Source organism: Serinus canaria, chromosome Z (genome assembly GCF_022539315.1).
Source record: "Serinus canaria isolate serCan28SL12 chromosome Z, serCan2020, whole genome shotgun sequence".
Lineage (NCBI taxonomy): Eukaryota > Metazoa > Chordata > Aves > Passeriformes > Fringillidae > Serinus > Serinus canaria.
In genome coordinates this window covers 44,828,651-44,843,738 of record NC_066343.1, presented here as the reverse complement: position 1 = coordinate 44,843,738, position 15,088 = coordinate 44,828,651, and the positions used below count along the sequence as shown (strand labels likewise).

At 37.0% G+C, this 15,088-nt stretch overlaps 1 protein-coding gene across 9 annotated transcripts in view; it reads right to left on the bottom strand.

Annotated features, from left to right (window-relative positions):
• The window catches only part of NFIB (nuclear factor I B), a 171,062-nt gene that overhangs the window by 43,883 nt on the left and 112,091 nt on the right, over positions 1–15,088 (bottom strand). For 8 of the 9 annotated variants that reach the window (XM_009093959.4, XM_009093960.4, XM_009093961.4 and 5 more), the window contains exon 6: positions 13,204–13,322. In XM_009093959.4, coding sequence (XP_009092207.1) covers positions 13,204–13,322 — 119 coding nt within the window. Of the gene's footprint in view, positions 1–6,030; positions 7,772–13,203; positions 13,323–15,088 lie in introns of those variants that run through there. The other variant, XM_030236830.2, reaches the window with a different exon arrangement.

The following is a 15,088-nucleotide window of genomic DNA, read 5'->3' as shown; positions in this document are numbered from 1 at the left end:
AAATGCATGATTTCTACCAAGCTTACTGAAGCTCTCCAGAGCAAAAATACTGGATTTTTTCTGAAAGTTTACATTAATTGATCAATATTTGTTGGACTTTGCTCCAAATTATTTCAAATATAATTACAATATTTTTTTAGAACAGACATCAATCTGTAATTGTAATTGGTTCCATTTCAAATCAATGGACTAACTCATGTTCAAAGCAGAGGTAATTTCTTAAGCACTTTACTGGACAGGGGCCACATTGCAGCTGACTTTCTTACATGGACCACATTATAAAATTATTTTTGACCCTTTTAATACTGGCACACTCTATTCTGCTAAGACAGGCATGCAAAATGTAAATGTCTTACTGAGACAAATTGGAACAATCTTTTCGGAACCGAAACTTAACCGAACATGAAACTGAGAGTTACTTCTTTACCCATCCTGCCCCATCCTGCTGTCAAGCCCTACACAGGCACTGGCACTAGACACAGAGCAGACTCTGCCCATGACCCTCCACCTTCCCCTGTAATTCCCACCCTCCACTTTGATCCTGACTACTAAGTCTGATGAGTGCCCGAATACCCTGAAAAGTTGATATCTTCAACAATGCCGCAGAAAAATGATTTATTTGTTTTAAAGTTTCAGGAAGGGATTCCAATCCTTATTACTTTGAGAATGAAAATAAAACAGACTTTTGGAAAATAATCTGAAATACAGATGAAAAGAGAAAGATGTCAAAAGCACTCAAACAAAGTCATTTTAAGGTCAAAACTAATCAGACACAGTGTCCTATCCTGCTGAGAAATGTTCTTCAAATGTGAAATTCTCGGTGCCGCTCCAAATCACTATTGTTTGTATTCTCATATTACTTTGGAGATACAGCACACAGGCACCCAAACAGGTAGCACGTTATATATTCTAAAGCATCACATCAAAGTGAAAAAGGGCTTATGCAAATAAAAATAGTTAGAACATCTCATCTTCCAACAAGGTGAATCTGCCTATGTAGGAAGGCAGAAGAACTGCTGTGAAACATAACATATGTAGCCTGTTCATCAGCAGCTTGCACAAATGGTGCTCCAGATGTATAGCTGCTCAAGACAGCCCAAGGCAACAATTTTGATCAATTCTAATGTGATAAAATGCTTCAGGGAAAGTGCAGAAACATGTTTACATCAGCCTTTAATTAAACTGTTGTTCACTTCCAAAGAACCTTAGGAAACACTAATGAGACATGAGTTTTGGCAATTTCCTCATCAAAGCAAAGACCCTCTTCCTCAGTTTAAAGCAGCTTGCCATCCAGACAGTTCCTGGATGAGTGTTATCTTGGCACAGCCTTTGGCAAGCCACCTGTAAGGAGAACTCAGCTGGAACCAAACAGTGACCCAGGGCAAGTTTAAACATCCACCTGCCTATTTCTGGACACCTGATCTGCTTTCTTGACACCACCACAGCATAGCAGCTTCTCTTTCTTGCTTATGAGAGATGCTTATGGGAAGAGCTAGAAGATTCTATAAACAAATAATAAATATCTTTCAATCTTTTAATTTTAGAAATCTTCCTATTAATATATTTTCTACTGCTTGGTTTCACAAGCCTTTCTTTACAAGGTACACTCTTGCAAACCACAACCTGTAAAGATTTATTTACAACTCAGTAGTGTAGCATCACCTCCAGAGAAAGTAAGATAAACCCATATTCAGCTTGCAGTATTTATCACCATCATGAAGGACAAGAAACTATGGAGTCCATAGCACCACTGTCAAGCTATAAGAGACATCCTTCCATGCTACAGTTTCAAATTAACTGCTCTTTCCCAGAAGCAGTACTTGGAATGATTTCTGGGGCAGGATACACTACATACATCACAGCCAGCTTGGCCTCAGTCTTCACCTCATCTGATAGGTACTCTTGCGTGAGGCACATGAAAACTTCAGCAAAATTTTGAATTCACTTTGGATGCCAGTATAATGACAAGAAATCTCACCACGCTCAGGAGAATTTGTTTTTCTTTACCCCCCCATGTGAAGAAGGAGCAGAGCCGCTTTGTACATGCAAAGCCAGCATCACCAATTTTCTGATAGCTCAATATGATTTCCTTTAGCATTGTAAGCGCTATGTATTTCTCAACTGTGCATTTTAATAAGGCACCTAACATTGAATACTGACAGCTGAGTGACTTTAAACCACAACCATCTCTCCCTTATTGAAAAAAGGCTTTGTTATATCTGCCCTAAAGACTTGTCACTGGGGCTGGATGAAAACTAAGAAGCATGAAAATCAAAACATTTTAATTCATTTCTCTTCTCCACAAAAGGAAGAAAAGGAGTGGGGACACATATTTATATGGATATGTGAATAAATACTAAAGAAAGAGAGGTGTGCCTGAACAGTTGGGTGTCTGAGATACTTGATGTTTGTAACAGAGAAAGACTGGCTTAGAGTTCCTGTTCTATATCAGACAGAAACCAGTCTCTGCAACTAGCACTTTTACAAAGCTGTGCCCTAATCCTTGACTTGTTGGTGTCTCATTCCACTTCACTGTAAGTGTTATCTTGGACCAGAAATAAGGCCTCCTAAACATTTATTTACTTCCATGAAAAATTCTGGTAATTGAGGCTCTCCAGAATGAAAAATCAACAAAATAAAATAGAGCAAACAAATCATGGTCAATTCCGTGCTATGGATTTCTCAAACATGTTTTAACAATTTTCAAGGTGAGGCCTTTGTACTCACTTTTGTGAGAAACAAGAGGGTCGTGCAGCTGCAGGGATACTGCTTAGCAGCTGAGAGTGTTATGAACTTTAACACCAGAGTCAAGGTTTGGAAAGAGCCGTTCACTTCACGTTTAAAAGACTGATCTGTTTTACCTCACATTTTAAAACTGATCTCAGTTTTACTTTTACTTCTGCATCAAGTGTGGAAAACCATTTTACATATGAAAATTTTATACTAGATTAGAATATTTCAGTGTATGAAGACTTGATAACCTCCCATTTTCAAATCAGCCTACTTAGCGCCAATGTTATTTTCACAGGCACACCTCTGACATTACACAATCCAGTCTACCAGACTGTGACACCTGTTTTCCCATCAGGAACCATGCCCAAGGCTAATCAATCGCTCTGTTGTGCTATTATGTCATTTCACAACAGATAAACCATTTCAACGTATCATCTTTTGAGATTTGTATTGAAAAACCTAAGAGAAACTAGACTAGAATTTCTACCAATGTCATTTTCAGTATTGTAAGCTGTCAAGAAAAACACTAAAACAATACTGTAATTCAGAAAAGCTGCAGCAAAATGAGTAAATTAATTGCAAGAGTAACTGGATTATTTCTTTTTTCATTAGTCACATAATAAATCACACTGTTTTATTTTGGTTTGTTCTGTAAGTATTAATATACATAAGAGAAGAAAGTGATACATGAACTTCCAGACAACTGAAACACAAAAGTCAGAACCCTTTAGATGGAGCAGACATGTCATTCTTCTCATCCTTAACCACCTGAACTTGCAGGATACTGCACTCCATTGCCAACAGTAACATTCTGTGGGCTGTGTTTACCTACAAGATTTTCTGTACCTCAGCAGAAAGGGGTTTGGACAAGAGACAGAATGGTTTTACCTACCTGCCCTTACACCTCCCAGCCTAATGGGGGAGGAGGAATATAGGGAGGCAGGGTGGAAAACCCAGACAAGTCCCTATATGAAATGAATGTAGGACACTCTTTGCTGGTGTCTGTGACTGTATAAAGTTGGACAACTGAAATTTTCCATTGCATTACTGACTCTCCTACCTTTATGGACAGAAAGAAAAACTCAGTACAGTTCATGTTAAAATTACATGCACTAGCTTTCACAAAATATAATCTCGTGCATGGACATTTAAACTAAAGTAATTGGGAAACCTGTACACACCTGTCCCACAATTAATTTTTCTTTTTTTTCAATTTCAACAGGAAGCTATTTATAAAATGGGGGATGATCAAAACTATGACGGTCAGATCAAACCATTAATATTGAATATGTGGACACCAAAACTTTCTCCATCCCAAAATAATTTCAAAAACTGTCCAGCTATAGGACAGGGCAGACAGACCTAATCCCATAACCGTTGTTTGACAATATCACATTACATGTAGGTAATTAACTGCCATAATGAAGAGATGTATGTCTATGCAAATTTACAGCTATTCCCACCAAGATTAGGCTGAAATTATGGCACACTGTCCTGTAAAGGCTGTGGACAGCAATTCCTCATTCTCATCTTTTAAACACACCTCACCACTTCTCACCAGGAAGTAACAGTAAAACAGCCAAGAGGGGTTTATAACCAGCATGACTGTGTGACTATAGCTGCACTGTTTCCTGTGAGGAGTAAACATACCTTTTTTCCCCTGCATTGATCTTCTAGATAAAGCTGACCAGTCTTCCTCACCTTTCCTCACCCTCATCTCATACCAGAAACACTGTCCTGCTGTTAGACCCCCAAGCTGCAGGTGTCACCATGGAGATCATTGGGATCTGGGATGCTGCTGTTGGAAGGAGGTGGGTATATGTCCACCCCCTTCACAGTGACCCACAGGGACCAGCTGTACCTCTGCAGCCTCTCCTGTCTCATGTCTTCCTACAACTGCAGACTCAGTTCATCCAACCACTTCTGTATCAACACAGCCCGTCAGATGTGGTATGGGAAGTACTTGGGACTAACACAGAGCTCAGCTTGGAGCCCCCTATTAAACATGGAGTAGGCATTTCAAGTAATGAGGCTGACTTTGGAAATGGAGAAAAAAGGCATCAGACCAAAAATACTGTGTTGCTAGAACAAATATATACACCATCACTAAAATAACCACTGCCATAAAAAAAACGTTAAGAAGCTCCAGTTTATTTCAGGTACTTGAGTCCTTTTTTGTTTATCTTTATATTTCAGAAACAGAGTGGGCCATTTCATCTTCTATGAATCACTGTTAAGAGGTGTGGTTCATGTACACAGCTATGATAGAAGAGCATTGTGGAAGGATGAGAAAAATGATCCTAAAAAACCAAAAAAGTTGTAAAGACTTTGGAGTACATTTTAGTCATTTATTAAGTTATCCTGCAGAAAGTCATCTAGACTTCAAGGAAAAATGTACAGCTGCAACATTTCATTAAGACTAAGACTCCAAGGACCTTGGCCAGAAAATAAAATCAATACTGTAATCATAACTGCCAAAAGTCATAAAAGTATTTCCAGTTTCTAATGTAATAAGATTAAACGGCTATTTGAGATAAAATAATGTGAAGGAACTTGTTGATTTAGAAGCACTCAGATTATGAAATCTTTTTATTACTATTACAGTCTCTAATGGAACCAGTTAAGAATATTTTAAGAGGTGTGCCACATTAATTGTTGATCCATCTGGGGAATGGTTTTGAAAATCATTAAGTCAAACTGAAATATACAACTTTGAACAAATTTGATACAGATTTTTTTGAAAGTAGTAAAAAAGTACCTTTTAAAATCTATGTATCTACATATCTACATACATATGTATACATATCTATGTATAAACTCAGAAACACAGAATCTATGAATGAAGAGAGGTGTCCAAAAAATGACAATACCTCTTCTTTCCATAAATTAAGTTATTCTGCACCACATATGTTAAATTATTCAGACTTGCACATACCCTACAAGTTCTAAAAAGAAGTGATCCATTTCAAAATACTAAATCTCTTATTCAGCAAAATTGGAATAAGAAAAGTACACATAAAAGCTCGTGGGACAAATCTTGCATTAAGACATTCATTTTATCCCTCATTTCAATCAAAGGATATCTACCATCCAGATGATAGGATGTTGACATGATACAAAATTCATCACAGGATAATGGCCATGAAAACAAGAAAAATTTCCTTTTTGCACCAACATCTTTCATTGATCAATATGGAGACCTTGAGTGTACTCACCTCACTAATCACATATAGAAAACATTAAATAATAGGTCTTTCCACAATATATTTGTCAAAACAAAAGACAAAGAATCTGTAATGAGATTTTTTACAGTGACTTTATTGAGCAAATAACAGTCATTTCCAGGAATGCAAAAAAACCAACAAAAAAAAACCAAAACCAAGCCTCTTCTGTGTGATTCCTAGTGCATCTCCAACTGCATTTGTCTTTCTCTTTATATTTCTAAACATTCTTCATTCAGTTGGAAACCGAAGTGTTCATGGGCTGAAGGAAAAGTGAAGTCCCTGCTCTGCCCAAAAGAAAAACTTCCTCATCCTCTATTCCAAATACTTGAAGATACTTATGAACAAGTTGTAAATTTGTCTAAATCTATTTTAAATACAGAAAAACAGATATAATCATTGTTGCTTTGTTTTTCGAAGACAGCATAAACTTATCACTCTCAAAAATGCAGGATGTCAATTTTCTTGATGTACAAGCAACTTACTCATTCTAAGGTAACATTTTGCCATCCTGCTCATGGTATATTCTTCTTTCTCTGTAATTTCCTTAAGTAAGCATTTTGGAGATCCTTCACCTATTTTTCTATACTTAGTGCCTTTCAAGCTTTAAGTGTTTTTCATCTTTATGAAAATAATGTTTGACTTATTACAGGTACCAGCAGCTTTTCTTGCAAAATTGCCACTATAGAAAACAAAAGTAAACCAATTCCCTATTGATCTTAGATTTGTTTAAAGTATTCCAACATTTGACATTATTTTTAAGAAGCAGACAAAGTTCATGCCCTGAACTCTGCCAACATATTTTTTCTGCAATGAGGAAGAACAAGGAGAACTCAAATGGGGCCTTCAGGAAACTCTTCCTCATTAAGGCTATTGTTTGTTACCATGATGCCATTTTCAGAGCACAGCAGCCAACAGGCTCACAGAAGCCATGGCTTCTGGCTAACTTCTCAAAGTGTATTTACTCTGGAAATATGCTTTGAGAAGCTAGTCTTGGTGAAACCTTTCTCTCGTTTTACAAATGTGAAGTTATGAAAATTTATCAAGTGTTAGTATTAGACTACAATGTTGAAAATCCTATCATACTAATCAAAACCACATTGTTTATCTGTATTATACAGAGATACAGAGATATGAAATGCATGTGTGTGTGTGTGTATACATTGTTTAACAAGTATTTTGAAATAATAAAAGATACAAAGGTAAGCAACAAGCTACTAATAAGACACAAATTATGTTCAAATATACTTTGACATGGAAGGATTTAGAGAATTCAGACTAAGTCAAAAACACAGAATGGCATTTAACAGATATTCATCAAGGTAAACCTTTGCAAGCTGAAAAGATGGAGAGAGTGTTTCTAAAGTATTAACTCTCAGAAGGAGCACCAGGAGCTGGAAAAAATCCTTTACCCTGTCCAACAGAGGATACCAAAAAGCCAAGGTGCTCTGTAACTGTTCTCAACTCCTGGACTACATTAACTACTTCCTCTTTCAGTTCCCTTACTTCAGAAATGAGAACATCCATCCTTGACAGTTGATGAGAAGAAGACCCAAGAAAGAAACAGTGATCAGGAAGGACCCCAATGGGGAAGGAGTTTCCAGTGGATGGGGAGAAAGAAAGAGGGGACAAGTGTCCAGAAGAGGAGTATCCAACAAAGGGTGTCGGGACCTGAGAAGTGGAGGGTCCAACAGATGCTGGCCAAGCAACAGGTGAAGGCGGTCCAGCTGTTTCAGTTTTAATGGAATGATGGTATCTTGGCTCTTGACTGTTGGTAGAGGTGGGTGAGGTGTAAGGGAATGAACATGATGAAGAAACTGTAAAATTAAAATTCAGTTCATTGTATATTGATATTCACTTTTTCCAGACACCTGACTACTACGGAAATCCACATGAATCTCTCCACTTTTGTCATGAACAGTGTGCATTGATGACAACTGTTATGTTGATTTCCAATGTACACAGTAAAACAGATCTCAAGGACAAATACAGAAATTGTCTGCAATTATGTTAATGAACTTTCTTAAGCCAGCTTTCAGAAAGGAGGCCATAGATGTGCGCACTGTCCTTCTCCTTTCTGATATTTCTGTTTCCTTACAAGTTAAGAAAAAAAGCATCTGATTTACTTGCCAGTTAGTAAATCAAGATGTTCACCAACAGTTATTAGCCTATTAAATCCTAAAGATTCCTTAGCCACTGCACTAGTCACTAGAGACATTTTAAATTTTTAGTAACTTCCTCTTCCAAATTATGAGGGGAATTTTTTTTTACTGCATAAAATTTCTAAATTTCTCAAACACTCATCAATTTTACTCAGGCAGAAACTTACATCTATCTCACGAAATCTTACTCGTGCAGGAACTTAAAATTTTGTTTAATATGGAAACTTAGTGGAGAATTAAGTAACAGCAATCTGGAGAAAGGAAGACTGGGAGACATCTTCAGCAGATTAATTATTAGACAAAGAGGTATTTCTAATTGATGGAGATTTAAGACATGATCCACACATTATTGAAGCTATTCTGGCTTCAGCTATCCAGTTGGAAGAAACAAGCCACAAGAGAGAAAAAATAACTTGTATAATTTCTGACAGAAGACACAACAATTGAAATCCCAATTGTCATATTAGGGCTTAACTCCTAAGTGATGCACCATTCTCAGAGATGACTTCTCCCTTTCTTGGACCGTAGGATTTTTAGAGGACAGTTAGTTACTTGAAAGGCTAATGGCAAAAGTCTTGGGAGAAAATCTCTACAGTTATAAAACTGCCTCTTTGCGCTACCAGAAAACCTCAAATCTGTTTCAAAAAATTGCACAAATAGAAGCATATTTTTAGCATTTCAACATAGCAAAAAATAATGGCAAAAACTACATAATCTTCCCACATTGACTGGTTGTCTCCAAAATTAAAAACACTGTCATTCCACAGTATTTTTTTAAATCTGTTTTTGAAACAGTTACACATACTCTTGTGGTTACAAATATTTTTAAAATAGTCACAAACTTTTTTGCAAGCCAGTGAAGCAAATCTCCAGAACAGTATCATGGCTTCATAATATTTTATTTTCTTCTAAAAGGATCAATAATCAAACTTCAATAAATAAAAAATTTAAAACTTATTTTTCATGTTAATTTTGATTAATTAGAGGGGGCTAATATTTTTGCATCAGATTGGTAACGTAACTCAGTGGATTTGTTTCTTACCAAATGTATGCCATCTATATAGTTACTATTTTTAGGGTGAGCTTGCATATTTCTGCCCAGAGTTACAACTTCAAAGAGACAGCTCCCCCAAAACAGACTATAAAGCACAACATCTGGAAATCTTATCAAAACATTTTTGGAAGTACTATGACAGGAAGACAGTTAACAGCAAAAGGAGAGTCTGGAGTTTTACAACTGAAAGCACAGTCTGGTATGAGCAATATTTTTCTGTAACTAGGCTAGATTTCTTTTTCTTAGTTTCACAAATGCTACATCCTTATTTCTAGTACTACATGAGGTTCAGGGACATGAATGCAAGTACTCCTGCATTCATGTCCCTGAACCTCATGATGCATGCTTGCACAGAGAAGTTACAAAGCCTATCATGAATACAACAAAATCACTCCTCTCCTAAAGTCTCCTTATGTACTAAACTATTATATATTTTTTCCAAAGCAATGGAAGGTTGATCTAACCTGTTTCACCCTACCGCAAACTTTTCTTCTGTCCTATTTTTAATTTCAGTATATTTCTGTGTTGCCCATTATTTTCTGTCTCATTCTCTCTATCAAAACTTTTAGAATGCCCCTCAGACACCTAGGAAAATTCTAAATATTTAATTCAAATGTGTTTCAGATGTAACTGTTTTATTGCAACTATCCAGTTCCAAACTACCACACTCATGACATTTTTGTTACTTCAGAAATAGTTAAATAAAGATATGAAAAGCCTTCATGTCAAAAGAGTCTTTCAAAACTATGTAATTTCAGTTTCTATGAAAATACTTTACATTTAGCTATGGTGATGAAGAAACTAAATCTATTTCATTTCAGAAGTTAAAAACCTCTCTCTTTCAAGTCCAACACCGAGACAATGAAACTGAAATGAACAATGGTATATTTTAGTATCAACACTATTCCTGATGCCGTCTCTCTTAGAAAAGTTAAAATTGCATTAGAGTGGTAGAGAAGCTGTTTACCCATAAACATGATATCCAGAGACATATTTATTTGTGCATACTGTGCAATAATTTTGCATTTTTGGTGCTGATGACCTGTGGATACTGCCTGAAGAAGCAGTGTCTGATGTGGCTACGTGATCATACCTTCTTGACATTGGATAAATGCAAATGTGATCCCAAAAGTCTTATTTCTTTTTCATTTATCCCTAACCTCATAAAACACACAGATTTACATAAATAAAAGGGAAGTAACACAAGTGAGATCTGGTGGCATAGACACCACCTCCAAAATTTACTTATATTATCTTTGTGTTTGCGGGCATATGGAAGCAGAAAATAGATTTTCAAAAATATGATATCATGACAAAACATCTGTGGCTGAAAGGAGCTTTTACACACATACATATAAGTAATTGAATCATCATAAAATATCCAGAGCTGGAAAGTACCAACAAGGGATCACCACAGCCCAACTCCTGGCTCGGCACAAGGCAGCCCCAAGAACCATTTGTGTGTGAGCACAGTCCAAATGCTTCTTGAACTCTGTCAGCTTGAGCTGTGTCCACTTCCCTGAGGAGCCTGTTCCAGCCACTCTATGTATGAAGAACTTTTTTCTATTTAACCTAAATCTGCCACTCCTTTGGGTTGTACCACTGGTCACCAGAGAGATGAAATCAGTGCCACACAGATGGTATCAAGCATCTAACAAACTAGCAGCAGGACAAATATGCCAGGAGCTGCCCCACACCCCTACCCACTGAGCCCAGGCACCAAGGGAAGGCATTGCAGTTACTACTTATGGTGTTTCTGCAGCAGCACCATAATCTCAGAAAGTGATCAGAGTGATCAAACATAACTTTTTAGAGGCAAAATGTTTCTATTTCCTCCAGTAGATTGGTTTTTGCACTGGACAGTGCTGTACCTGTGCCTCTGAAGGAATGGAAGAACATCTTAAGGATGGAAAAATGAAAGTCCCTAATAGTGACTTAAAGGCAACCTCTTTGACAGAAATCTGGTAAAATTTCACTAAGCACATTAGTGCTGGAGGACAGGACATTCAGGGAGCGATGTAAATTCAAGGAAGCAAAAGTAAAACACACTGATTTAAGTCTACCTTCTTTATTCTTTCTTCCTCATGTTGGAGTTCCCTGTTTTATGGAACATATTAAAAGCTATTTCACTCCAGAAGTCTAGCTACCTAATGACACAGAAATTAAGTAAAGGTTCATTGTAAATATACTCAAGCAATTTAAATCATTATATTGTTCACTACTGATAACTGTAATGTGAAGTTCAAACAAACATTAAACAAATCCAGTGTTCATGGAAAAGAATTCTATGCAAGCAGAATGATTCAAAACCAAAAATGCAGTTGAGATACTTGAGAACTACAGAGATCACCTGAGAAAGGCTCTGCCAGCAGGACTTGCACTCAGGAGTCTATTTGGCAGAGCACTTCCCAGAAGCCCCTACAGCTCATGCAGCAGCACAAAACTACTTCATTTCACAAATGGGGATACATGTCCTCACTACAACTATAAAAAAAATAATTTATCTATAAAGCAAAAAATTTATTTATATGATCCAGTCTTTCATGAAGAATTGGAATAAAGTTTCATGGCAAAACAGGTAGCATCCACAGAGAAAAATATTTTCATAAGGAGGAAGATTCTGGATGGCAGATCTATTTATACTGTTCTCAAGTTAGGTTATTCAAAACCACAGGCAAGCCTCTTTTTAAAAAATACAAAAGTGAATGCTTCAAACAGTTAAAAAAAAGTATCAGAGGCTCCCTAAAAAAATTAAGCACAAAAGAAATTATTAAGAAAAAAACTAGTTAACCCTGAGTAAGAAAAACAGCCTAATGGTAAGAAAACAGATGAGAAGGTAGGCAAAAGCAGATTAAAAGGAGACTCACTATAATGGAAATGTGAAAGTTTGGGAACGAAAAGAAATACCAGTCAGATGTTTCCTTGCACATGGAGATGAAAGAGGAAACTTAGCAGGGGGAAAAAAAGAGAGTTGTCATTTTTTTACTTGGTTTTCTTGTTGGTTTGTTTGTTTGTTTGGGTTTTTTTTGTTTTTAAGCTTTAAAACAATATAAAAATGAGGTAAGACCAAAGGGTCACTCAGTTGCTGAAGAACTGAGAGGAATGATCAGCAGTGGATGTGAAAACTGAGGACAAATATTGAACGATTCACAAAGGAAGGAACTGCATGTCTTTTTCTCTATTTCTCTTTTACACACTATGCTTTATTGTCACAGTCTCTCTAGACAACTGCAGTACCTCAGCCACAGGATCCATTAACCAACACTGTTCAAATATATGAGTTTAAACACATTCTCACATAATAAAGGGGAGGGAAAAGATTGCACTGGCACCCAGGTTTATAAAGCATCAAGATAACGTGAGAGAGAGTTATGACAATTGATTTCACTCTTTTGACAGCCACAACTTCTCCATCTCAGCATGTTTGTTGCTTTGGATAACCCCGAACATGCCACCACTTACCAACCCCCTCAGATAGAGTTCCAGAGAGCTACATGTGGGTCTTCAGAAAGAGTCTCTTGGATATATTCTGAGTCACATGGAAGAGACTAAATGTCCTCGCCATGGTAATACAGAAATGGTGTTATGTTTTAGAAATCATACTAAGCAGATGTTTTGATTTCTGAAAGCACTGGACTCCAAATTCTACTGGGATGATCACAGCATAGACCATATCAAGTACCTCATTTTTCACATATCTTTTCAAACAATAATGCTGTCACCAGATAGAATACTACTACCACTACTACTACTACTACTACTACTACTACTACTACTACTACTACTATTATTATTATTATTGTTATTATTTAGTATAAATAATAACAATGATGTTTATGGTGGTTGTTTATACAATATCCTGTTGGTTTTAAATACATTTACAAAACCAGCAAATACATACACCACACAGAAAAAAAGATTTTTCTAAAAAGCCACCATTTTATTGCAGCAATGAAACGGCAGTGATTTATTGCAGCAATGAAATGGCTATATTTGAGCATAATTCAAGGTAAAATAATTCCATGCTACTCACCTTGATCTCTTTCATGCCATGTCCTACTTCCTGCAGCTGGTGAATTCGGAGAAGGATAGAAGTCTCCTGTGGGGCTTGGCTCCATATTTTCATCTATGGAGATAGTTTTGGGTCTTTTGCTGTTGAAGAATTGTGAGAATTGTCAGTGAATATAATATTCATCTAGTGGTAGCATATAAACTGTTAGGATCTCTACAAACATTTTAAAAGAGAGTAATTCAGACTACCAAAGCCAAAAAACCCCCCAAAAAACCTGGACATTACAACCTACATCAACTTTCTCAGGCATGGTTAATAATATGTGATGCAGGTATGTGTTATTCACATGACTAAATATTTCAAAGATGGCATGAATGGGTAATATAAGAGTCCACAGCATTTCATGGAACAACATGTTCCTGTAATAATAATAATAAACGAGTTCCTGTAGCCTACCAAAGAAAGACTGTGTCATGAAGGTACTAAACTCTATGCAAGAACCCTGAAGTGAAGCAAGTCACTGGAAAGGGTTACCAATAAGGCCAAGGTAGAACAGGAACTTTTGTGAATGCGTTAATAAGGAAAAAATATACTTTACTGTATTTCATCAAGTCAAACTCCCAAGCTTTTCAAAGAGGGCTAGTCCGAAACAAACACTTTCCATTTTTGACTAGTTTCATTAAAAACAACAAAAGGCCCATATTTCAAGTCACCATATAAAATGAGGCAGAACTTCAATACAATGGAGGAAAAGTGAAGTTTCTTCATAGCAATATATACTAATATATACTATACTATACTATTGGCTATTATACTGACTGCCAAAGAAAACAAGAAAAAAGTTTTAATGGTGTGGTACTAATATTTATTACTATTATTATTATTATTATTATTATTAATAATAATAATAATAATAATAATAATAATAATAATAATAATAATAATAATAATAATAATAATAATAAATACTGCTACTACTGCTACTACTGCTGCTATTGCTAATATTGCTGCTACTACTGTAGCTGCTATTGCTCCACTGTGATAATTAATCCATCAATTTAAAAAATGTATTTGGTATACTGCCAAGCTGAAAATATGATGGAATGAAATACAGGAACATGAGCAAAATAACTCAGGAGAATCAAGGGCTGGTGGAAGAATACCTCAGCCCCCTGACAGTCCTATTGAATCCTGTCCCACTGCGCAGGCACTTCCTGACTGACTGGGGTGCAGAAATGTGGGACAATGACAGCTCCTATAGTGCTTGTGATTTCATGATATAGCAGACAGTTTCAGAAAACCAAGGGGCCCTAGGGGTCTGACAGACAGTACACGACCTGAGAGTCAGGAGGAGGGCACAGCAGGGCACAGCCCTACATTCCTGGGCCCACCAGCTGCTCCCAACGGGGAAATAAGACTTTTTCTCTGAGATAGGAGAAGGGAGCATGTTGAACAAGGAGGGAGTCAGTCCCTCAGGCTAAATCGCCTGTAGCAGGCAAAGGGAGATGTGAGAAAAAATAACTTGTAACTGTCTCACATACTCCTCCTCCTTTCTCTCAACTCTGTTGGGAATTGCAGCCTGAAAAAGCAAGGCATGAAACACAGTTGCATGAGGTGGGCTGTTACGGATGAAAACACCTTGTCTTTATATACCTGTCCTAACCCCTTTTCTAGAGGAAACAGTATCTGCCCAAATATATCTTGCAAGACGGAGGTCCAAGAGGGAGCCCTGAATGACAGCCCTTCTGCCCACAACACTGAGCCCTGCCAGCATGCTCCCAAGTGCTAGACCTTCCTGCAGCTCAGCAACACTTATGGGATGTGTAGCTGTCCTCCTGGCAAGATGTTTTAGCGGGCACTTCAAACCCTGAACAAAGGGTTTGAAGTGCCCGCTAAAACCACCTTC